Here is a 26,192-nt window from a genome sequence, read left to right as displayed (position 1 = left end):
TTAGAGCCAGTGATCACATAGTTATGCGAGAGAGTGCTAAAAAACAGAAAAATGGTGCAACCATTTTATGGAAATACACACCGGGTCTAGGATGGACCTGACTTCTCCTTTATTAGTTTAAAACCCCCAAATGATGCGTTTCAGGCATGCAGAGTGCAATTCTTGCAGCCTCTTTTCTGCTATGGGCACAACTATGCCTGCCCAAACAGGAAGAGTTATGTACCCTCCAGCGTTTCTGAGAAAGGGGTCTGCGTCTTCATAACGCACCATTTACTGGTTTTAAACCTATTTACGTGAAGTCAGGTTTATCCTGGACTCCGTACATATTTCTATAAAGCATAGCGCCGTTTCCCAGTTTGTTTGTACTTTTTCACATCCGCTCCAATTCGGTGGCATTTCTTGGGCTGGCAGCACTTTTCCATTAGCACTTCTACCCCCTTGAGTCGCCAAATCTCTTAAGGGGACTGCTGCACCGCGCCTTTTAATACATTTTTCTCAGGGCAGCTCCACCTGATCTTCGGTGCTCCTTTCGCGTCACACATTTATGACACAGCCATGGACTTTATATGTAGTAAAACCCTTTTAGCCATCATGCTCTACTGGAGCCTAGGATCTTACGCACACAATTCCTCTAAGGATGCATTCTCACATAGCACATTTTGCTGTGTATCCGCGCCAAAATTCACAGCATATTTTGCGTTACGGATTTTAGTGCGGATCTCCATCAAAATCTACACCGTTTAGTGATTTTGACATTGTTTTTGCCGCCGATCCGTAGCAAATTCCAGCCTTTCAATGCCACGAACTCCACGGCAAAATACGCACCAATGGCGCAGATTTTTCCTGCAATTTTCCACCACACTACGTGTGAATGCACCCTAAAGGGGTTTTCCAGGACCAAAATCTTGATGACCCATCTTCAGGATAGAACATAAATAACAGATCAGTGAGAGTCTGATTACTAACGCCTCCAAAAAAAGAGGCCAATGCATTTGGATTAGGGCAGCAGCCTCTTCACAGTATAACAGGCGCAGCCTTATACATTTTAGCAGGTGTACCTGGTATTGCAGCTTAATCCTATTCACTTGAATGGGACTTAGCTGCACACAGGCCGAGTGAACAATAAACGTGACGCCAGTGCCTGAGAAGAGTGCTCACGTCTTCAACCAGCCGACTGACATAGGGCGCTGAGTCAGACCCCCGCTAATCTGATATTGATAACGTATCCTGAGAGTAGCTCATCAATACTGTAGTCTTGGAGAACCCCTTTAAACACAAGCTTTCAATTAAAGATAATCATATATAGGACTGAAAAGACATAAACCAGATACTATGAATTACAGTATTGCTACATCTTGTGGGATGAAGGTGATGGCCATAGAGGCAGCTGTACATTTATGCCTCTTTAATACCTCTATGGTTACAAGCTGCTACAGCTTTTAATTCAGACTAATTGTTGGAAACAGTTTTCTGATTAGAATAGAATGCTATATAATGATTACACCCACCGCCCTCTAGTGGTACAGAGAAAAAAATGTACATGACATGCCCAAATTGGGGTAGGTAGCTTTACCAGGCTCATATAACAAACGAAAAATAGCTTTATCCACAGAAGCAGGAAAAATAATTAAAACCAGTGAGAACTGTACAAGCATATTCACCTCCAGTCGATAAAAAAATAGAGATATCTCACAGCGCACGAACATATACATATCTGTCAGCAGATTTGTATAAAAATGGGGGAAAAAATGGGAAACAGGACAACAAAATTTACTTGGACTTTCTCCGTTTGGGTTGAGGGGGGCTGGCTCCAGATTCTGCAAGAAACACAGCAGATTTATAAAAGCGAAGAAATAAGTGCTTGCTAAGGTAGGAAACACAATATTAGTTATAAACATATATTCATTCACAAGAACATCACGTTAGTGAAGCTAAAGGATTACTGCACGGTGATAATACATCCGCACTGTCAGGCCATATTCTTTAAAGTGCTGGTCCACAGTGATGCCCACTTCTGACTTCAGCCTAATGGACTTAACAGTACTAGACCCAATGAGACTCACTGAAGCCTCCGGAACGTAGAAGCCATTGATTATACACAACGTCATATGCATTCTGATATATCTACTGTAAATCACTCGGATGGTTTCCTTCACCTTTCGTTGAGGCGGATGACGAGCTGGGACGTGCTGAACGTTTTCGCTGTCCACTCTCTAAAGTATCTTGGGGCACCGGAAACTCCTCTGCTCTTGAATTCCTTCGGCTTGGAGGCCGTGAGCGCTCAGCTGGTTCACTATAAGAAACAGTAAAAGTAAAGTCTGAGTCATAAGTGTGGATACATGTGACAGAATAGAAACCAAGAAATATAGCTGATGCAAACAAGAAGTCAAAGTACAAGTGAAAAAACTTTTTGAGTTAGCAGCAATATCACACATGATAAAAAAATAAACCCTGTGCATCATATTAGACATAAGGGCAAGCTGAGAAGGCAGAGTGCGATCCAGGAGCCATTTATATAGTGCCAGGAGAAATAAGGGCGAATAACAGGGAAATGCCACAAAGAAATCCACAGCAGATATATCACAAAATCCACAACAGTAGAACCATAGACAGCAGAGAAAGACCACGCGGTCCATATAGCCTGCTAACACATTATTTCTAGAGATGAGCGAGTATACTCGCTAAGGCACATTACTCGAGCGAGTAGTGCCTTAGCCGAGTATCTCCCCGCTCGTCTCTAAAGATTCGGGGGACGGGGAGCGGCGGGGGAGAGCGGGAAGGAATGGAGGGGTGATTCCTAATAAAATCACTTCGTTCTGGAATCTTATTTATACCAGTAAGATATATAAAGGTTTCCATCATGTCCCCCTCTCACTTCTCTCCTCCTGTAACATATATAAAGGTTTCCATCATGTCCTCCTCTCACTTCTCTCCTCCAGTAACATATATAAAGGTTTCCATCATGTCCCCCTCCCCCTCTCACTTCTCTCCTCCTGCAACATATATAAAGGTTTCCATCATGTCCCCCTCTCCATTCTCTCCTCCTGTAACATATATAAAGGTTTCCATCATGTCCCCCTCTCACTTCTCTCCTCCTGAAGCATATATAAAGGTTTCCATCATGCCCCTTCTCTCCTCCTGTAACATATATAAAGGTTTCCATCATGTCTCCCTTCTCTCCTCCTATAACATATATAAAGGTTTCCATCATGTCCTAATCTCCCTTCTCTCCTCCTGTAACATATATAAAGGTTTCCATCATGTCCTCCTCTCACTTCTCTCCTCCTGTAACATATATAAAGGTTTCCATCATGTCCTCCTCTCCCTTCTCTCCTCCTGCAACATATATAAAGGTTTCCATCATGTCCTCCCTCTCCTCCTGTAACATATGTAAAGGTTTCCATCATGTCTCTCCTCTCCCTACTCTCCTCCTGTAACATATATAAAGGTTTCCATCATGTCCCCCTCTCCCTTCTCTCCTCCTATAACATATATAAAGGTTTCCATCATGTCCCCCCTCTCCCTTCTCTCCTCCTGTAACATATATAAAGCTTTCCATCATGTCCCCCTCTCCCTTCTCTCCTCCTTTATCATATATGAAGGTTTCCATCATGTCTCCCTCTCCCTTCTCTCCTCCTGTAACATATATAAAGGGTTCCATCATGTTCCCCTCTTCCTACTCTCCTTCTGTAACATATATAAAGGTTTCCATCATGTCCTTCTCTCCTCCTGTAACCTATATAAAGGTTTCCATCATGCCCCCCCTCTCCCTTCTCTCCTCCTGTAACATATATAAAGGTTTCCATCATGTCCCATCCCTCCCTTCTCTCCTCCTATAACATATATAAAGGTTTCCATCATGTCCTAATCTCCCTTCTCTCCTCCTGTAACATATATAAAGGTTTCCATCATGTCCTCCTCTCCCTTCTCTCCTCCTGTAACCTATATAAAGGTTTCCATCATGCCCCCCTTCCCTTCTTTCCTCCTGTAACATATATAAAGGTTTCCATTATGTCCCCCCTCTCCCTTCTCTCCTCATATAACATATATAAAGGTTTCCATCATGTCCCCCTCTCCCTTCTCTCCTCCTGTAACGTATATAAAGGTTTCCATCATGTGTCCCTCTTCCTTCTCTCCTCCTATAACATATATAAAGGTTTCCATCATGTCCCCCCTCTCCCTTCTCTCCTCCTGTAACATATATAAAGGTTTCCATCATGTCCCCCTCTCCCTTCTCTCCTCCTGTAACCTATATAAAGGTTTCCATCATGTTTCCCTCTACCTTCTCTCCTCCTATAACATATATAAAGGTTTCCATCATGTCCCCCTCTCCCTTCTCTCCTCCTGTAACATATATAAAGGTTTCCATCATGTCCCTCCTCTCCCTTCTCTCCTCCTGTAACATATATAAAGGTTTCCATCTTGTCCTCCCCCTCTCCCTTCTCTCCTCCTGTAATATATATAAAGGTTTCCATCATGTCCCCCTCTCCCCCTCCCTTCTCCTGTAACATATATAAAGGTTTCCATCATGTCCCTCTCTCCCTTCTCTCCTCCTGTAACCTATATAAAGGTTTCCATCATGCCTCCCCCTCCCTTCTCCTGTAACATATATAAAGGTTTCCATCATGTCTTCCTCTCCCTTCTCTCCTCTTGTAACATATATAAAGGTTTCCATCATGCCCTCCTCTCCCTTCTTTCCTCCTGTAACATATATAAAGGTTTCCATCATGTCCTCCTCTCCCTTCTCTCCTCCTGTAACATATATAAAGGTTTCCATCATGTCCCCCTCTCCCTTCATTCCTCCTGTAATATATATAAAGGTTTCCATCATGTCCTCCCTCTCTCCCTTCTCTCCTCCTGTAACATATATAATGGTTTCCATCATGTCCTCCCTCTCTCCATTCTCTCCTCCTGTAACATATATAAAGGTTTCCATCATGTCCCTCCTCTCCCTTCTCTCCTCCTGTAACATATATAAAGGTTTCCATCATGCCCCCCTCTCCCTTCTCTCATCCTGTAACATATATAAAGGTTTCCATCATGTCCCCCTCTCCTTTCTCTTCCTTCTGTAACATATATAAAGGTTTCCATCATGTCCTCCCTCTCTCCCTTCTCTCCTCCTGTAACATATATAAAGGTTTCCATCATGTCCTCCCCTCTCCCTTCTCTCATCCTAAAACATATATAAAGGTTTCCATCATGTCCTCCCCTCTCCCTTCTCTCCTCCTAAAACATATATAAAAGGTTTCCATCATATCTCCCTTTCCTTTCTCTTCCTTCTGTAACATATATAAAGGTTTCCATCTTGTCCTCCCTCTCTCCCTTCTCTCCTCCTGTAACATATATAAAGGTTTCCATCATGTCCTCCCTCTCTCCCTTCTCTCCAACTGTAACATATATAAAGGTTTCCATCATGTCTCCCTCTCCCTTCTCTCCTCCTGTAACATATATAAAGGTTTCCATCATGTCCCCCTCTCACTTCTCTCCTCCTGTAACATATATAAAGGTTTCTATTGTTTCTCCCCCTTTTTTTTTCTTTGAGCTATTCAAATTAAGTTCCTTAAGTCTTCTCTTATAAGTTCTGTTCTTGAGAGCTGACACCTCCCACCATTTTTGTAGTCCATCTTTTGACTTGTTCTTCTTCATCAATGTTTTTCTGTAGAACAGTAATTCCGCTTGTGTTTTTTGAATTACCACAGCAGATTTTGTGGTGCACTTTTTATATTCCATGTATGAATCCAGTCTTAGTCACTCAAACTAAAAGCTACATACACCTCTGTACTCCTTTTTTTAATTAATGTGATTTGGGAAATTAAGATATTTTTTGAATTATTTTTCTTTTAAATTCTCTGATTGTTTGATTTCTATGCTTGTATAGTTTTTGAATGCACTGCTGTCTGGCGGAATGAAATCTTTTGAAATTCTATCAGTCAGAGTAAACTGAAGCATTGTTTCTCAGCTCCTGCGTTACCCTGCTTCCCTGTTGTGAATCTGCATTCACGGTCTTTCTACTGAGCTATTACACAGGGCTGCAGGACAGTGTCGGGGAAAGGGTGGAGGAGATCAGAAAGGCAGAGTGGTAGAGAAAATATTAGAAAATATGTAAAGTTACATAAATGTGGAGCTTGGCCAATACATTTAATCATTTAGCATCACATTCTTCAGTCATTATTAGAGATGAGCGAGCACGCTCGTTTAAGGCTGATGCTCGATCGAGTATTGGTCTTGTCGAGTAACTGATGACTCGACCGATCACCATGCGGGGGGTGAGAGAGATCTCCCCCCCCGGCATGGTGCTCGGTCGGGTCATCAGTTACTCGACAAGACCAATACTCGAGCATTAGCCTTAAACGAGCGTGCTCGCTCATCTCTAGTCATTATCTATGAGGCAAACAAGTTCTGCACCTGTACAGATTGCTGGCATGAAGGTGGCACTGATGAGATATAAAGGCCCCTTTACTCTGGCCAATTATTATCACAATTTGTTTCTTTCCGAGTGATCACAACAATTAATAAGCCGGTGTGAATGTGGTAAAAGATCAATGGGTGAACACTAGAGATGAGCGAGCGTACTCGGAAAAGCACTACTCGCTCGAGTAATTTGCTTTATCCGAGTATCGCTGTGCTCGTCCCTGAAGATTCGGGTGCCGCTGCGGCTGACAGGTGAGTCGCAGCGGGGAGCAGGGGAGAGCGGGCGGGAGAGAGGGAGAGAAAGATCTCACCTCCGTTCCTCCCCTGCAGCTCCCCGCTCCGTGCCGGCACCCGAATCTTCAGGGACGAGCACAGCGATACTCGGATAAAGCAAATTACTCGAGCGAGTAGTGCTTTTCCGAGTACGCTCGCTCATCTCTAGTGAACACCAATTATGCTGCCATAATAATCGGTAAATGCCAGCCATAGAGACATACATACGAGACGCTGAGCAATGATGCTTCTCGCACAACAAAAAGCAATTTCCTCTCTCCTGCTAGCTGCGAATATTGCACTGATGTATCAGATTACCAGTCACCATCTAGACCCTCCTCTACTACTAGTATGGAACCTTTTTAATGGGCCACTTTGGTGATATTTTTTATTCATTCATTATGAACCTATTCCCCAATATATATAACTGAGCTAGTGTTAGGGCAGCTTCACACAAGTGTGCGCAACATTTACGGGCATAATACGCAGAGAATAGAACCCATTGATTTCAATGGGATTCTTCTCATTGCCTCTTTTGTGCATGTAAAAAAAACCAGCATGCTCTATTTTGTGTGCAATTGCGTACTAGAATATGCAATACGCTACGCAATTCTCTGAGAAAAAGAACACATCTGGAAGTCATTAGGCTAAAAAGCCTTTTAAATCAGGGTGTGGTAATGTCCCGTGCACAAAAAAGCATGCCCTGTGAGCGCAGAAAATACAGTAAAATACGCTGATACATGAAAAAAAAAAAAATGTTCATAGCGCATGTATTTTGTGCTGAGTCCCATGCAAAAACGCATATGCCTGTGTGAACTGACCAAGGTAGGGGTGGCTTATTTCTTTCTGAAACTTTCAGCCTCTTTTTCCTCAGATGGTCATGTGATATTAGTTCTGTCCTGTCTCACAGTAATAATAGAGGAGATCACAGCTCACTCTCCTGACTGTAAACTTATGTGTAAAAGCACTGGAAAGGTCATTGCTCGGACAACCTGTCGGGCATCTGGGCCTGACCTGTCATCACCTATAACAGAACTCTATTGTTGTGCTGATGCATTATGGGATTGATGTGAAACTGAAAGTAAAAAAATCTCAGCCTAAAGATGGTGGCTGATAAGCATCAGACAGGGGGCTGCACTGCATGGAAGTGGCTGGAATACATATAGGAGACGTCCAGAATGTGCCAGGCAATCAGGTGAGGGGCGCAGGCATGGAAAAAAATGGTTAGGGAGGTCACCAAAATGTAAAATATCAACAAGTGTAATAAATTAAAGCTGCACTCACCTTTCCATGGTGTCCTGGGACTCTGGATCTAGGAGGGAAGAAAACGTTCATTACGTTGCCATCTATGGCTTCATATATACTGCTGTCAAAAACCAAATATATTCAGACTTCATGTAAACTATGGACTTCTATCTCGCTCTGAGACTTGCTGTGATTCCAGGTTTCTGAGAACTTGCCATACCTGACACCACACCCAGCCATGATGGCCAGCAATTCACGGCTCTTCTTGAAAGGTCACATCCTGCTTATTTTATTGTCTGAGAATTTTTGGGGACAAAACAGGGATGGCGAGGACAACGGCCAGGGGGAAGGAATATGGTGCGGACACTGCCCCCGACAATATGCCGGAATTACATTGCCTATGCTAATAGAAGGGATAAGCAGCTGACGAAAACTTCACATCTCAAGAGAGGAAGAAAATAAGACTGGCTGAAAAAGTCCATTATTAGTCTTATGTATGATAAGACAAACCAAAGACCTAGTATATACTATCCTACCAAAAGTAACTAGACAGCTGAGCAAGGATTAAAGAGTATTTATTTACACTCATTGTCACCCCCCCACCCCCTATAAGGAGTTGTCGGAATCTAATGAAACCTCCTCTGTGTGATTTTAACGTTGTTTTAAGTAAATGATTACAATATCAGACCAAAAGCGTAATTTATTGCGGAAAGCACTTGAAGGGAGGCTCTAGTACCCTTTTGTACCGCATCAAGCTTGGATACAAGATGTGGTATGGGTGGGTATGGAGACTCTAGTACCCAGTTGTACCGCCTGTAAGCTTGGATACAAGATTTGATACTGTTGTATCGCCTCTAGCTTGGATACAAGATGTGATACTGGAGGCTCTAGTACCCTGTTGTACTGCCTCTAGCTTGGATACAAGATGTGATATGGGTGGGCATCAAGGCTCTAGTACCATGTTGTACTGCCTCCAGCTTGAATACAAGATGTGCTATGGGTGGGCATGGAGGTTCTAGTACCCTGTTGTACTGCCTATAGCTTGGATACAAAATGTCATGCAAGCGGCATGGAGGCTCTAGTACCCTGTTGTACCACCTCTAGCTTGGATACAAGATGTGTACGGGTGGGCATGGAGGCTCTAGTACCCTGTTGTACCACTTCTAGCTTGGCTACAAGATGTCATACTGGTGGGCATGAGGGCTCTAGTATCCTGTTGTACCACCTCTAGCTTGGATAAAAGATGTGATACGGATGGGCATGGAGGCTCTAGTACCAGAGTATGGCTCTAATTCCCAATACCTCCTAACAGTCTGGTCAGAACGGCCCCCAGTAGCGGGCAATTTGTTGCTACGACCATCCAGCTTCTTGCATCCCAATAATGCGCCCCTCTCAGACTCTGGTAACAGGGTGAAATCTCTTTGATTGCATCATAGAAGCGTCCAGTGGTCAACAATCTCTACATACGCGGAAAGAGAGGTCACTACACACAAGGAGCGTCCGAGAGCCATTTTATAGGCCAAGGGTGGAACCACTTTTAGGGTCTCAGATGAAAAGACCGTCCATCTAATCACACCACAACTCTAATCATTTGTATATCTGCCTGAGATGTACCTGCATGCCGAGGTTTGCAGCAAAATGACAACTTCTTCTAAGGGCTAGATTTTTTTTTTTTACAATGAGTGTCCATATCTTAACACTTAGTGGGGCCTCCTTGGGCCCTAATGACATTGGATACTCTCCGTGGTATACCTTCTACTAATGTGTAATACACTTCAGCTGGTATTTTCCTCTATTCAACCTGCAAACATCTGGTGAGTTCTTTCAAAGATCCATCGCGCTAGTGCAAGCAGAATTTACATTAGACAGTAGATCTATAGAAGAGCATTCTATGGATTGATAAATCACTCTACTCCATCTTTAAATCAGATGGATGTACCTGGCTGTGGAGGACACCTGGCGAGTATATATTGCCTAAGTATGTTGTGCCAACAGTTAAGTATGTTGTAGGTTCTGTTAGGTTCTGGGGATGTGTTACGTGGCATGGTTTCAGTCCATTAGTTGTAGTGCCAAGAACCATGACCATGGAGGTGTACCTTGGCATTGTAGACAATAATGTGCTGCCGACAATGTGGTAATACTCTGGGAATGGTCAGCCATACTTCTAACAAGACAACGCGCCTCGTCACAAATCCAACACTGTTTTATGTTGGTGTGAGGATAAGGATGTTCCATGATTGGACTGGCTGTTAAAGGGTCCTGACCTGAACCTTACTGAACATTTTTGAGATGAACTGGAACATCGGGTCAGGAAATATGAACAGCATCCTACCTTGTGAGACCTCAACAGATGTTTGCAGGATGACTGGAGGGAAACACCAGCTGAAGGGTATCAGATGTTAGTAGAAGGTATGATACTGAGAGTATCCAGTGTTATTAGAGCCAAAGAAAGCCCCACTAAGTATTAACATATAGAAATAAATACTACTTTAGATTCTTGTTCACATGTCTAATTACTTTTGGTAGAATTGTGTATATAGGAATATAGCACCTTCAGGGCAGGGAAAACCATTACACGACAAACATCTTACCTACTGTATCTGGACCAGTTTGCTTGTCACTGACTGCTCCTTCCTCCTGCCCAGTGTTCTCAGAAGGAGCTTTGTCAAGGGAAGGTTAACAAAGAGAAGAAAGGTATTGAAAGCAAAGAAGCCACAAAAATGGACTTTCATCAATATTCCAAAAAACAAAAGAATACGAGGCTCCTGTCCATTCATCAAAAGTCAACCAAAAGTAGCATGGTGAGAAACGGATAAAGAGGCGACAGGGAGGAGGAGCAGAGGGTGCAGTCGTGTGATGGTTTTATGGTTATCAAGATGAAGGATTCTATGTCATACTGTAAAAGCAAAGAAGGTCGTATACAATGAGAACAATCAGCAGAACACATGGCCGTGGATTTGGACAGAGCTTCCAATGGTCAGAATTATAGAGAACGTAGCCACGTACCTTCATGTTGGGAAATCTCAGATCACCACTCATAACACTGATCTCAGGGTGGAGACTACATGGTCTAACAACAGGCAGGGGCATAATACCCACTGACACACTAAAAATATCCAGCATCATACAAAAAACATCTACTGCCTTATATACCCCTTCCTACATACAAGACCTCATCATATCAATCTTGCAAACGTCACTAATTTTTATGGGTTCAGTGATAACTTCAATAATCTCCATTACTGATTTAACGGGGTTTTCCATAATAAACATTTATCATCCACGGCTTGAATTAATTGTCTCAAGAAGAGAACCCCTTTTCAAAAGTAAACCAGCGTGGTGATCAGCCGATGGTCACGGATCTGGTTTCCTTCACCCTTGGGGTGCTAAACACTTTTCATGCAATAGAAATGGCAGTCCATGTAACACATGGACATCCCAGGTCCGCTAGAGTCTCTGTTCTGCTACCCACTAATTGAGGAACCCGCCTCTATGATGTCTATTTGCAAGACAACGGCTTTAGATGATAAATGTCTGATCCAGAGGCCCCCAGTAATCACGGGTCAGGGTCTTGATTCCACTGCCTGATCGCAGTGAGGTCTTTGTATGTAGCAGCTGGCTGGAGAGGATGGATGGGGAACTATGGACCCCAATATTAGTGACTGGGATTTAACAGCTATCCTCTGAATAGGCGATAAATGATTATTTTAGGAAAACCCCTGTAAATGTATTCAAAAACAAACACCTAAAAAGTTAATTCTTAAACATTTAAAGCAGTTTTATGGTTTCAGCAAAATCTTACTTATCATATAATATAAAGTTAGTCTCATTGACATTTGCAGTAAAAAAAAAGGCAGCGATATCGCAGCGTTAAAAAACGCTAGCGGATAGAAGCCCTTAGGGTTACAATTTTTCAATATACTAGCTGTAGCCATCTCTCACAGCTTTCAAGATCTCTGCTTGCTCTCATCTTACTTTATTTCCAGAGGACAAGTCTTCCTCAGGATTGCCATATTTCTATCCTCTTGAGGCTGCATTCACACAGGTGAGAGAGATATTGGGCCGGAAAACTCAGCTTGATATTGCACTTGGCAACATGCATTTGTCACACTTTTGTTGTTGTGAAATTGCGATCCTCAGGCACGAGTCTCACATCCGTCAAGAGGATCGCAAGCGTTTCCCATTGATTTCAATGAGAAACATGACATTGCACGGTATGCGAAGCGCCATGGGATGTATTTCAAGGTCCCATTGGAAACAATGGGTGAGGCATTTTAAAGGGAACGCCAAAAGATAGAACATGCTGCGCTTTTTATTGCAGCATCGTTGTGAGGGAAGAAGGCACCCTGTGAGGGAAGAAGGCACCCTGTGAGGGAAGAAGGCACCCTGTGAGGGAAGAAGGCACCCTGTGAGGGAAGAAGGCACCCTGTGAGGGAAGAAGGCACCCTGTGAGGGAAGAAGGCACTCTGTGAGGGAAGAACGCACCCTGTGAGGGAAGAACGCACCCTGTGAGGGAAGAACGCACCCTGTGAGGGAAGAACGCACCCTGTGAGGGAAGAACGCACCCTGTGAGGGAAGAATGCAGGTGTGAACACACCCTTAGGCTATCTTGACACAGGTGGAATTCACCCTTTTATATAACGTCTTTAAGAGCTGGTTGTTTCAGTCCAAAAGGACCAAACACTTTTTAAGTATTTCACCCATGTGTTGGTTTTACAGCTTTATTTGATTTTCTTCAGCTACCAAAGTTAATTTTGCAGCATTTTCTTTCTGTGACATACAGGGCGATTTTTTTACTAGCCTTTTTCTCTGAATTATTTTTTACATTTTTTTAGTTTTATTAGGGGCAAAATTCCTTTGAAAAATTAAATACATTTATAGTTGTTTTTAAAATTAGCATATTTAACCCAAAATAAAGTACAAGAATGGGTTCCCCACTTTGTTTCGGATGTTTTGATATAGAATTTGTATAGTCTTGGATTACAGTGCATATATGGCGATGGTTCAGGTTGATGTCGGCGGTGGGTCATTTTCCACACACATGTAACTTTTTAAACTTATTTTCGTAACAATTTTTTTTTACATCTATGTCTCCTATGACATCATATAAGACCACTGAGGATCATTCACATTGTATATATTTAGTTTTTTAAATTTCACACTTTTTCATTAACTACAGCATCTAGAGAAGCCCCGGTTACAGGGAACACCATACAGCTGTAGTGACAGTGGTCCGTGGTAGAGCAGGTCAGGGGGCTGCTTAATCCCGGCAGCTCTGCCTTGCCAGGGGGCATCGAGCAGCTTACCTATTCCCCACATAGCGCTCGTTGAGCGCTATGTAGCCTGCAAGAGTGAAGGCAGAGGTGCTTCTACCATCTCCGGGTCCTCGACTGTGACTACATTGCAAGAACTTTAATCCCACGTCGTATTTTTACCATCGGTCGGGATTAAAGCCCAGGACTAAGCGCCGTAAATTTAAGGTGCTTGGTTCTTATCGGGTTAAAGAGGTTGAATACGCACCAAAAATCCAGTGCTGTAATTTACATGGTGCAGATTTAAGTTACGCACCGCATGTCCATTTACACAGCGGATTCTTTCCACAGTCTGAACAAGATCTTTAAAATCTCATTCATTTTGCTGTTCCTGTAAAGGAACAGCTGTCACACAAGCATTTGCTTGTTCGTTAGTTGATCGTTGGCCATTTCTCACAGACCGATGATGGGGGAGATGAACATTCCTGGCAAATCTTCAGCCTGTGTAAAAGGACCTTTATATGATTTTGCATTGTACTATGAATTATCTTCATTTGATGCAACCAGAATACCCTGTTAGATAGCAGAGCTAGTGTTTTAGCATTAGAGTAAATAGTAAAACTGAACCATATGTAACAGTACAGCAACAACATTACGGCAGCTTCTGAGAAATGTCCAATTACATATGGCATACCTGTTTCTAAAATCTGTTCAGGAACGGTTTCATCAAAGGTGGTGCTGATCCGTTCCGCTAATGTGGCTTCACTGGTTTTATCAGCTAAGATTAAGGGATCGGGAGAAGGATAAGTGAGAAGGTCGACAGGAGTGTTAGCTGTAGGACCAACAGGATCAATGGAAAGCGCTGAAGGATTAACGTTCTCTGAAGAACTAGGGGCGCCTTGGGGTGTGGCTCCTCCAGGTGTAGTACTATTTGCATCAGAGCTTTCAGGAATTGGGCCGGTAACATCACTGGTGTCGTTCTTCTCATTATCAACTTTGGTATTTCCAACAGACGGTGTAGCTAAGAACTTGCTTGTAGAATTGTCCGGGTTGTTGTCCAATGTTGGTGGTGTTGTAGACGGTAATGGTGTAGGAGAACACGGTTCTGGAGTTTTCCCCAGCTGGGAGCTACTATCTTCGGAGCTGCTCTGTATTGGAGTAGGTGGTAGTGGCAGAGGTGAAGAAGACTGGGAAGGAGTAAATTGGGGTGTACTTTGTACTGAGTTTATGATGCCTGGTCGGGTGGTAGGAAGGCTAGAACTACTACTGGTGGGAGCAGAAGAAGAAGGTGGTGGTCCAGGGAACTGAATATTTTGGGAAATATGCAAAGGTCCCACAACTGCAACAGACTGAGGCATTAAGTTAGGGTTGGAAGTAGGGATACTACTTTGCTGAGATCCTTTCATTACTTGGATGATGGATGAAGAATTAAAGAAGACAGGAGTGATGAACTGTGGGCGACTACTAGACTGAACAGAGGCCTGACCTTCAGATACAATGACTTTATTTCCCACGTTTGGCATTGTAACCACAGTTGGTACCAAAGTGGGCTGCAGATGAGAAGCTACAGGCGCCGGTACACTTGCAGAAGTAGTGATAGGATTTGATGTCACAAAAACAGTAATCTGGCTTGGAGGTGGCAAAGTACTAGAGACGGTGGTGGGACCAGCAGGTCTCTTCAGGGCCGTGCCAGGGAGGCTCAGTTGTACATTAGCACTGGCCTCCGCTGTATCTAACCGTGACTGAGCAGGATTTGGCTCGGTGTACTGCTGCAGGTTGGTTGTTGAATGGGACTCTTTATTAAGTGCATCATTTGGTAAAGCAGAAATTTCTGTCTTTGTTTCTTCTGTGGGCGTCAGCCTGAGCGATGGTTCAGAAGCTGGATTAGGGGGTTTATTAAGATTGGGGGCATTTGAATGGTCAAGTAACTGACTCAATGATGTTGGAGCTTCTCTCATGGCTGGGGAAATGGCAGTTAAGTCTTCACCGCTTGAAGGCTTTGGGGCATCTATGTACAATGCATCTTTCTTAGGAAGCTCTTCTGGGGACATCGTCTTAATATCTTGGTGAACACCTGCTTTAAAATCTATTGAAGCCTGTTCTTTAGGAACCATCTGAACTGTCTGTAAGTCGCTCTCTTGAATCACATTTGGATTTTCTTTAATCTCCTCTGTGATGACAGCAGCGCTTGGTAAAGAAATAGATGGATATTGTCCAATCTGAGGTGCAACTATAGGGTTTTGCATTGACACTTGGCTGGTCACTATGTTCCTCTGCATCTCAACACTGTGTAGAACACCAGGGGCCTGTGGTCCGCCAAGCATCATTTTTGCAGTCTTGGAATTCTGCCTACCTGGGCTTGGTGTTGTTTTGCGACTTGATGCAGGGCTTGAACGTCTACTGTTGCTTGGGCTTGCCCGCTTGTTGGCACCGGCATTTGGTGGTTTACCTGAACCATTGTCCATCTTATTTGCATGTGGCCCAAAAGACTGGGTATTCACAGTTAGGCCAGGTGGAGCTTGTCCTATGGCTTTTAGGGTAGTTGGGTTCAAACCTTGCTGATCAAAACCTCGACTTAGCGTAGGTCTAGGAGGTAATGGAATATTGATCTGAGGAGGAAAGAGACCAGCTATAGAGGCGTTCAGTCTTTCTGGCGAGAGGCTAATCTCTGACGGCTCTGTGCTAGGAGGGCGATTATTGGGAGTCTGAGGGTAATAAGGCCTGGGGCTTGCTCTATTGGGTGTCTTAGGCCTTGATGATTGTGATGAAGTCTGAACACTTTGGTAATGGTGCCCATGAGTTCCAGCCATAGTGTTGGAGTGCTGTTGTTGCGGGCTTGTACCTTGCCCCAAGGAGAGAGCGGAAGCAGCCCCTGGCTTATTGCCAGGCATCATCATTGGGTTTTGAGAGATAAGCAAGTGAGATGCCATACTGCCTTGCGGTCCTGATGTTGTGGGGAGTTCAGGAATGTCAGGAAGAGTAGCTGCTGAAGATCCTTCACCCAGAGGTGATCCAGATTGATTCTGTGCACTTTCTGGGAAGCCCATCTTTCTACCATTGCTTCCCAATGATGCACCAGACACCATGGACATCCTCTGCTTGTCTGGAGAAGGTGGTATAGAACCAGAACCCTGCAAATTTACCATAACTGGCAAGTTGCCACCTTGCTGCATGGGCATCCTCTGTGCATCAGAGTTCATAGCTGCTCGGGGGTTGAAGACATTTTGCTGTAAGGGAAGCTTTACTGGTTTTTGGTCTTGTTGTTGCTGCTGCTGTTGTTGCTGCATCATCAACATCATCATCATTTGTTGTGGAGGAGTCTGTCCACTTTGACCCTGTTGCTGTCCCAGCTGCATTAACTGAGGAGGAATTTGCTGAAGTTGTCTTTGCTCAATCCCCTGTGCTGGATAACCTGGAACAAGATGATAAAGAATATAATGCTAGATGTAAAACTTTACAGAAACAGAATTGCTGAGTTACATTCACCGGATAGTGAGGATCACAAATTATAGGACTTTTTTGGTATCCGGTTGAATGGCAGGATTAGGTTCAGTTCATAAAACTTTTACAATGATACTTTAAATGACCTTTTAAACAGAGCGAGCCAAATGTCCTTCTCTTAATGTCCTCTCTTGAAGTCAGATATCTAGTCAATGGCAGAAGTCATTTAAGTATCCCTTTAGACCCTCTACTTTTTAAATTTCCCTATACATGTGCACAGCAGCTAAATCACATATTTCAATATACTGGAGGCAGACGACCCCTCCTTCTGGCCATGAACTTTATGCTACACTCAAAAGGACTCAGTCATTCAAGCATCTCACAGCCTTACTAAATAATACATTACACTTGTTCCAGGCCATCTAAGATCCATGGGACGCCTCGTGCGGTTTAAAGACACGCTACTAGAAACATGGAAAACTTATAGCAGGAAAACAGCTCATGGTCCATCTAGTCTGCTGTTCTATTATGTCTCTCTTAGAATAGATAGAAGTTTATCCCAGGCAGCTTGAATTCATTTATTGTTGATTTTCCAACCACGTCCGCTGGAAGTTTGTTGCAAGCATCTACTACATAAAAAACAGAAAGACTCCAGCACAGGCCCGGACTTCATTAAAAACGCCTACTTTATTGACTTGAAGATAAAAATCAGAGCATGGTATCCATGGTAAGGCAAGTTGCTACGCGTTTCGTAAATGTCTTCCCTTTGTCAATGTGTTAAACTGTGATTGGTTGGATTTTAACATGTGACCTCTGTAAAAATTTTTTAAAGGGTATAGGTTTAATGGAGAACACGCCATGACAAAGGAAAGCAGTTTCCGAAATGCATAGCAATTTACTATACCATAAGTAGCATGTCTAAGCATCTATTTAGTGTTCAATAAAACATATTTTCTGACGTGCCTTCTGTTCTTCCCCCCAATTAATCACAGATTGTCCCCCTTGTTCTACTGTTTACCTTCATAATAAATACGCTTCCCTCCTGAACCTTATTTGTACCTGTTACAAATATAAAGGTTTCCATCATTTCCCCTCTCCATTATACATCATGTAACATATATAAAAAGGTTTCCATGTCCCTAAAACTCCTTTCTTTTTCTCCCATAACATATACGTTTCCATCAGGTCCTTCCTCTCCCTTCTCTCCTCCTGTAACTTATATAAAGGTTTCCATTAGGTCACCCTTCCCTTCTCTCCTCTTGTAACATATATAAAGGTTTCCATCATGTCCTTCTTTCCCTTCTCTCCTCCTGTAACATACATAAAGGTTTCCATCATGTCACTCCTCTCCCTTCCCTTATCTCCTCCTGTAACATATATAAAGGTTTCCATCATGTCCTTCTTTCCCTTCTCTCCTCCTGTAACATACATAAAGGTTTCCATCATGTCACTCCTCTCCCTTCCCTTCTCTCCTCCTGTAACATATATAAAGGTTTCCATCATGTCCCCCCTCTCTTCTGCTGTAACATATATAAAGGTTTCCATCATGTCTCCCTCTCCCTTCTCTCCCCCTGTAACATATATAAAGGTTTCCATCATGTCCCCCCTCTCCCTTCTCTCCTTCTGTAACATATATAAAGGTTTCCATCATGTCCTCCCTCTCTCCCTTCTCTCCTTCTGTAACATATATAAAGGTTTCCATCATGTCCTCCTCTCCCTTCTCTCCTCCTGTAACATATATAAAGGTTTCCATCATGTCCTCCTCTCCTCCTGTAACATATATAAAGGTCCCCATCATGTCCCCCTCTCCCTTATCTCCTCCTGTAACATATATAAAGGTTTCCATTATGTCCCTCCTCTCCATTCTCTCCTCCTGTAACATATATAAAGGTTTCCATCTTGTCCCTCCTCTCCCTTCTCTCCTACTGTAACATATATAAAGGTTTCCAGCATGTCTCCCTCTCCCTTCTCTCCTCCTGTAACATATATAAAGGTTTCCATCATGTCCTCCCCTCTCTCTTCTCTCCTCCTGTAACATATATAAAGGTTTCCATCATGTCTCCCTCTCCCTTCTCTCCTCCTGTAACATATATAAAGGTTTCCATCATGTCTCCCTCTCCCTTCTCTCCTCCTGTAACATATATAAAGGTTTCCAGCATGTCTCCCTCTCCCTTCTCTCCTCCTGTAACATATATAAAGGTTTCCATCATGTCCTAAACTTAGGAAGAGAGTTTCTATTTCTTATCAAACAACTAAAAAATACCTAGAAATGTCTAGATCTTCTCACCTGGTGGCCTATTTGTGAAATCTGAAAGCTTTTGTCCAGCCTCGAGGGCTCCCAGTTGCTCACCAACTATCCCGGTCTGATCAGAGTCCTCCATACGAGTCTCGTTGGTGCTGATAACAATGACAAAACATTAGAAAATTCTCTGGTTACAAATATATGGGGGTCATCATGTAATAATGATATATACTGCAATAAGTGATCCGATATCAAGGAGAAAACATTAATTAGAAAGAAAACATCCCATCTGTATACAAGTACTACATGTTAGAAGCTCCTCACGTGGGCTCCTAGAGGGAGATGCCAAGTAGATTGATGCCCTCTATGTTGGTGATATGCCTTATAGGCCATATCAAAATGAAGGTATATTAGAGAGGCAGCGGTTGTCAATCACATAATATAGTCCGATGCTGCTCAGTCTCAAATATGTAAAGATGATCAGAAAACCGATATTTTCATGACAGCATGGTTAACCTAAATAACCTCAAGACCCAACCTAATCATACACTGAATGGCCACTTTATCAGATACACCGACTCTTATTACTGGGGCTTAATGTATGGAAATTAGACTCCTGACACCAAAGTGCAGCATAAAATGACGTGAGCAAGTTTTCAGTGGATCAGGGTTAGTGTTAATCCACATTAGAACGGGAAAATCGAGCAATCTAAGAGACTTCCAACGAGACCTGATCATTGATGTTACACCAGCCAGGGGCGGTAGTTCATTGTCAGTCTTGGAAGGTTTTGTCATGCATCGGTGTCAAGAGTATACTGAGAATCATGTGATTGAGGAAAAACCTCCAGCAAAAGGGGATCCTCAGTGATCAAAGGGGTCAGAGGAGGATGTCAAGAATCATTCTGTTGAACAGGCATGCACAGTCAAGTAAATTGCAGCTGAAAAAAGCGCTGGTGCGTTAACGAACACGTCCAAATATACAACTTGTTGTTCTTTAGCATGGATAAGCTATATATAACAGCAGACGACCAGTTCAAGGGGTTTTGCTGCCTAAGCAAAACAAAAAGGCATAAATCCAGTGAGAAAAAAAAGTGCAAAAACTGGACCCCTGTGCAGAAGAAAAACATCACCTGCTCTGATGAATCTAGATTTCTGTTGCACCAATGCTGATGGGAGGTCAGAATTTGGTGCAAGCAGCATGAATCGCTGACCCCTTCCTGTCAGCTGTTCAGGGCATGTCAGTACTTCCATCTAATTTGTGACAACTGCAAGAACTGGCCCTCTGCACATGGGAGTGTATTCCTACAGAACAATCTCAACACCTAGTGGAACCTATGCCATCATGAATTGACACAGCTCTGAAGGCAAAGGGACATTCGATACATTACTAGATGGGGATCTTCAATAAAGTGGCCAGTGTATAGTTTAATGCGTCTCCTATGTACTACTAACAGGTAACAAATCAAAGTATTAACGACCACTTGTCAGCGAGGGACTGTGTGAGTGAGCTCCAATCTCTGCCCCCGATTCCATGACGGTAACACCATCATAGGTCCTGTAAGCACACGGCTGCTATTCGGTTCTGCAGGTCTTTAATAAAGTGAAGGACCTGTGAGGAGGTCACCATCATGTGATCAGTCACCAGGGCTGTGAGCTCCGCCCCTGATCACATGACTGTGACATAAAAGGTTCTTCACTTTATTAAAAACCTGTAGAGCCAGACAGCAGCTGTGTGCTTACAGGAACTGTGATGATGTCACTGCCATGCGATCAGTCACCTGTGTGGGAGTCCATGGTCAAATGATCAGGGGGTGATCAGTGTCTGCAGCACTTTGCTGTTTTCATAGTGATCCCTGTTGTATGAGATGGATAATGTATGTAGCAAAACTCTGCGTGGCAAAGCCGTGACGGGCGCGTACCAGAGCGCTGTGTGTGTGACGCTCACGTACCAGAAAGTACAAATCAAAGTACTAACGACCACTTGTCCGTGAATTATAATCTCCGCCCCCAATCACATGACGGTGACACCATCATAGGTCCAGTAAGCACACGGCTGCTATTCGGCTCTGCAGGATTTTAATAAAGTGAAGGACCTGTGATGAGGTTACCATTATGTGATCAGTCACCAGGGCTCTGAGCTCCACCCCTGATCACATGACTGTGACATCATCAAAGGTTCTTCATTTTATTAAAAACCTGTAGAGCTGGACAGCAGCTGTGTGCTTACAGGATCTGTGATGACGTCACTGCAATGTGATCAGTCACCTGTGTAGGAGTCCATGGTCACACGACCAAGGGGTAATCAGTGTGTGCTGGGCTCTGCTGTGTCCATGCTGATCCCTGTTCTATGGGATGGATAATGTATGTGGCAAAGCCATGCAGGTGTACCAAAGCTCTCGGTGTGCGTGTGCGAGACGCGCGCGTTTCAGAGCTCTCGGTGTGCGTGCGCGAGACGCGCGCGTACCACAGCTGGCCGCGCGTGCGCAAGACGCGCGCGTACCAGAGTCGGCCGCGCGTGCGCGAGACGCGCGCGTACCAGAGCGCTCTGTCTGTGTGCGTGTGTTTGTGACGCACGCGTACCAGAGCCGGCCGTGCGTGCTTGACACGCGCGTACCAAAGCCGGCCGTGCGTGCTTGACGCGCGCGTACCAGAGCACTCTCTGTGTGTGTGTGTGTGTGTTTGACGCGTGCGTACCAGAGCGCTCTCTGTGTGTGTGTTTGACATGCGCGTACCGGTGGGGTGGGTGTGGGTGTGTGAGACGCGCGCGTACCGGTGGGGGGGGGGTATGTGTGGTGTGTGTATATCTGACGCGCACGTTCCAGAGCTGACTGTGTGAGTGCGCGAGGCGCGCGCGTTCCAGAGCTGGCCGTGTGAGTGCGCGCTGTGTGTGACGCGCACGTACCAGAGCGCACTCTGTGTGTGTATGTTTGACGCGCGCGTACCAGAGCGCTGTGTGTGTGTGTGTGTCGGTCGCGCGCGTACCGGAGTTGTGTGTGTGTTTGGCGCGCGCTTACCGGAGGGGCTGGGTGTGTGTGTGTGTGTGTGTGTGTGTGTGTGTATCTGACGCGCATGTTCCAGAGCTGGCTGTGTGAGTGCGCGAGGCGCGCGCGCGCGTTCCAGAGCTGGCCGTGTGAGTGCGCGGTGTGTGCGTGTGACGCGCGCGTACCTGAGCGCGCTCTGTGTGTGTGTATTTGTGTGTGACACACGCGTACCAGAGCGCGATCTGTGTGTGTGACGCGCGCGTACCAGAGCGCTGTGTGTGTGTGACGCACGCGTACCGGAGCTCTGTGTGTGTCGCGCGCTTACTGGAGGGGTGTGGGTGGGTGTGTGTGTGTGTGTCGCACGCGCATACCAGAGCACTCTCCGTGTGTGTGTTTGACGCGCGTGTACCAGAGCGCTGTGTGTGTGTGTGTGTTTGACACGCGCGTACCAGAGCGTACCGGAGGGGGAGGGGGTGTGTGTATCTGACGCGCACGTCCCAGAGCTCTGCGTGTGTGTTTGACGCGCGCGTCCCAGAGCTCTGCGTGTGTGTGTTTGACGCGCGCGTCCCAGAGCTCTGCGTGTGTGTGTTTGACGCGCGCGTCCCAGAGCTCTGCGTGTGTGTGTTTGACGCGCGCGTCCCAGAGCCCTGCGTGTGTTTGACGCGCGCGTCCCAGAGCTCTGCGTGTGTGTTTGACGCGCGCGTCCCAGAGCTCTGCGTGTGTGTGTTTGACGCGCGCGTCCCAGAGCTCTGCGTGTGTTTGACGCGCGCGTCCCAGAGCTCTGCGTGTGTGTGTGTTTGACGCGCGCGTCCCAGAGCTCTGCGTGTGTTTGACGCGCGCGTCCCAGAGCTCTGCGTGTGTGTGTTTGACGCGCGCGTCCCAGAGCTCTGCGTGTGTGTGTTTGACGCGCGCGTCCCAGAGCTCTGCGTGTGTGTGTTTGACGCGCGCGTCCCAGAGCTCTGCGTGTGTGTGTTTGACGCGCGCGTCCCAGAGCTCTGCGTGCGTGTGTGTGTGTGTGTGTGTGTGTGTGTGTGTGTGTGTGTGTTGACACGCGCGTACCAGAGCGTACCGGAGGGGGAGGGGGTGTGTGTATCTGACGCGCACGTTCCAGAGCTTGCTGTGTGAGTGCGCGGTGTGTGTGACGCGCGCGTACCAGAGCGCTCTCTGTGTGTGTGTGTGTGTGTGTGTGTGTGTGTGTGTGTGTGTTTGACGCGCGCGTCCCAGAGCTCTGCGTGTGTGTGTTTGACGCGCGCGTCCCAGAGCTCTGCGTGTGTGTTTGACGCGCGCGTCCCAGAGCTCTGCGTGTGTGTTTGACGCGCGCGTCCCAGAGCTCTGCGTGTGTGTTTGACGCGCGCGCGTCTCAGAGCTCTGCGTGCGTGCGTGTGCGTGCGTGTGTGTGTTTGACACGCGCGTACCGGAGGGGGAGGGGGTGTGTGTATCTGACGCGCACGTTCCAGAGCTTGCTGTGTGAGTGCGCGGTGTGTGTGACGCGCGCGTACCAGAGCGCGCTCTGTGTGTGTGTGTGTGTGTGTGTGTGTGTGTGTGTTTGACGCGCGCGTCCCAGAGCTCTGCGTGTGTGTGTTTGACGCGCGCGTCCCAGAGCTCTGCGTGTGTGTGTTTGACGCGCGCGTCCCAGAGCTCTGCGTGTGTGTGTTTGACGCGCGCGACCCAGAGCTCTGCGTGTGTGTGTTTGACGCGCGCGACCCAGAGCTCTGCGTGTGTGTGTTTGACGCGCGCGACCCAGAGCTCTGCGTGTGTGTTTGACGCGCGCGACCCAGAGCTCTGCGTGTGTGTGTGTTTGACGCGCGCGACCCAGAGCTCTGCGTGTGTGTGTTTGACGCGCGCGTCCCAGAGCTCTGCGCGTGTGTTTGACGCGCGCGTCCCAGAGCTCTGCGCGTGTGTTTGACGCGCGCGTCCCAGAGCTCTGCGTGTGTGCGTTTGACGCGCGCGTCCCAGAGCTCTGCGTGTGCGTGTTTGACACGCGCGTACCAGAGCGTACCGGAGGGGGAGGGGGTGTGTGTATCTGACGCGCACGTTCCAGAGCTTGCTGTGTGAGTGCGCGGTGTGTGTGACGCGCGCGTACCAGAGCGCGCTCTGTGTGTGTGTGTGTGTTTGACGCGCGCGTACCAGAGCGCTGTGTGTGTGTTTGACGCGCGCTTACCGGAGGGTGGGGTGGGGTGGGGTGGGGTGGGTGTGTGTGTGTGTCTGACGCACACGTTCCAGAGCTGGCTGTGTCAGTGCACGAGGCGCGCGCGTTCCAGAGCTGGCCGTGTGAGTGTGACGCGCGCGTACCTGAGCACGCTCTGTGTGTGACGCGCGCGTACCAGAGTGCGCTCTGTGTGTGTTTGACGCGCGTACCAGAGCGCTGTGTGTGTGTCGCGCGCTTACCGGAGGGGTGTGGGTGTGTCGCGCGCGCGATCCAGAGCTGGCCGTGTAAGTGCGCGAGACGCGCGCGTTCCAGAGCTGGCCGTGTAAGTGCGCGAGACGCGCGCGTTCCAGAGCTGGCCGTGTAAGTGCGCGAGACACGCGCGTCCCAGAGCTGTGTGTGTGTGTGTGTGTGTGTGTGTGTGTGTGTGTGTGTTTGACGCGCGCGTCCTAGAGCTCTGCGTGTGTGTGCGTTTGACGCGCGCGTCCCAGAGCTCTGCGTGTGTGTGCGTTTGACGCGCGCGTCCCAGAGCTCTGCGTGTGTGTGCGTTTGACGCGCGCGTCCCAGAGCTCTGCGTGTGTGTTTTTGTGTGTGTGTTTGACGCGCGCGTCCCAGAGCTCTGCGTGTGCGTGCGTGTGCGTGTGTGTTTGACGCGCGCGTCCCAGAGCTCTGCATGTGTGTGTGTGTGTGTGTGTGTGTGTGTGTTTGACGCGCGCGTCCCAGAGCTCTGCGTGTGTGTTTGACGCGCGCGTCCCAGAGCTCTGCGTGTATGTGTTTGACGCGCGCGTCCCAGAGCTCTGCGTGTGTGTGTGTGTGTGTGTGTGTGTTTGACGCGCGCGTCCCAGAGCTCTGCGTGTGTGTGTGTGTTTGACGCGCGCGTCCCAGAGCTCTGCGTGTGTGTGTTTGACGCGCGCGTCCCAGAGCTCTGCGTGTGTGTTTGACGCGCGCGTCCCAGAGCTCTGCGTGTGTGTTTGACGCGCGCGTCCCAGAGTTCTGCGTGTGTGTGTGTTTGACGCGCGCGTCCCAGAGCTCTGCGTGTGTGTGTTTGACGCGCGCGTCCCAGAGCTCTGCGTGTGTGTGTGTTTGGCGCGCGTCCCAGAGCTCTGCGTGTGTGTGTTTGACGCGCGCGTCCCAGAGCTCTGCGTGTGTGTGTTTGACGCGCGCGTCCCAGAGCTCTGCGTGTTTGACGCGCGCGTCCCAGAGCTCTGCGTGTGTGTGTTTGACGCGCGCGTCCCAGAGCTCTGCGTGTGTGTTTGACGCGCGCGTCCCAGAGCTCTGCGTGTGTGTGCGTTTGACGCGCGCGTCCCAGAGCTCTGCGTGTGTGTTTTTGTGTTTGACGCGCGCGTCCCAGAGCTCTGCGTGTGTGTGTTTGACGTGCGCGTCCCAGAGCTCTGCGTGTGTGTGTGTTTGACGCGCGCGTCCCAGAGCTCTGCGTGCGTGTGTGTGTGTGTGTTTGACGCGCGCGTCCCAGAGCTCTGCGTGTGTGTGTTTGACGCGCGCGTCCCAGAGCTCTGCGTGTGTGTGTGTTTGACGCGCGCGTCCCAGAGCTCTGCGTGTGTGTGTTTGACGCGCGCGTCCCAGAGCTCTGCGTGTGTGTGTTTGACGCGCGCGTCCCAGAGCTCTGCGTGTGTGTGTTTGACGCGCGCGTCCCAGAGCTCTGCGTGTGTGTTTGACGCGCGCGTCCCAGAGCTCTGCGTGTGTTTGACGCGCGCGTCCCAGAGCTCTGCGTGTGTGTGTTTGACGCGCGCGACCCAGAGCTCTGCGTGTGTGTTTGACGCGCGCGACCCAGAGCTCTGCGTGTGTGTTTGACGCGCGCGACCCAGAGCTCTGCGTGTGTGTGTGTGTGTGTTTGACGCGCGCGACCCAGAGCTCTGCGTGTGTGTGTTTGACGCGCGCGTCCCAGAGCTCTGCGCGTGTGTTTGACGCGCGCGTCCCAGAGCTCTGCGTGTGTGCGTTTGACGCGCGCGTCCCAGAGCTCTGCGTGTGCGTGTTTGACACGCGCGTACCAGAGCGTACCGGAGGGGGAGGGGGTGTGTGTATCTGACGCGCACGTTCCAGAGCTTGCTGTGTGAGTGCGCGGTGTGTGTGACGCGCGCGTACCAGAGCGCGCTCTGTGTGTGTGTGTGTGTGTGTTTGACGCGCGCGTACCAGAGCGCTGTGTGTGTGTTTGACGCGCGCTTACCGGAGGGTGGGGTGGGGTG

General features: G+C 47.2%; 1 protein-coding gene across 4 annotated transcripts in view; it reads right to left on the bottom strand.

The window, feature by feature from the left end:
• Positions 1–1,337: 1,337 nt before the first annotated feature.
• Positions 1,338–26,192, bottom strand: part of NCOA6 (nuclear receptor coactivator 6) — a 49,107-nt gene continuing 24,252 nt past the window's right edge. For 3 of the 4 annotated variants that reach the window (XM_066586968.1, XM_066586970.1, XM_066586969.1), the window contains 6 exons: positions 18,910–19,019; positions 13,876–16,593; positions 10,521–10,589; positions 7,969–7,996; positions 2,157–2,293; positions 1,338–1,817 (listed from right to left, as the gene is read on the bottom strand). In XM_066586968.1, the coding sequence (XP_066443065.1) occupies positions 1,771–1,817; positions 2,157–2,293; positions 7,969–7,996; positions 10,521–10,589; positions 13,876–16,593; positions 18,910–19,019 (3,109 nt within the window). In that variant the 3' untranslated portion in view covers positions 1,338–1,770. The remainder of the gene's footprint in view (positions 1,818–2,156; positions 2,294–7,968; positions 7,997–10,520; positions 10,590–13,875; positions 16,594–18,909; positions 19,020–26,192) is intronic. The other variant, XM_066586971.1, reaches the window with a different exon arrangement.

Source organism: Eleutherodactylus coqui, chromosome 13 (assembly GCF_035609145.1).
Source record: "Eleutherodactylus coqui strain aEleCoq1 chromosome 13, aEleCoq1.hap1, whole genome shotgun sequence".
Classification (NCBI taxonomy): domain Eukaryota; kingdom Metazoa; phylum Chordata; class Amphibia; order Anura; family Eleutherodactylidae; genus Eleutherodactylus; species Eleutherodactylus coqui.
The sequence above is the reverse complement of the archived record's forward strand: the minus strand, read 5'-3'. Positions and strand labels throughout refer to the sequence as shown.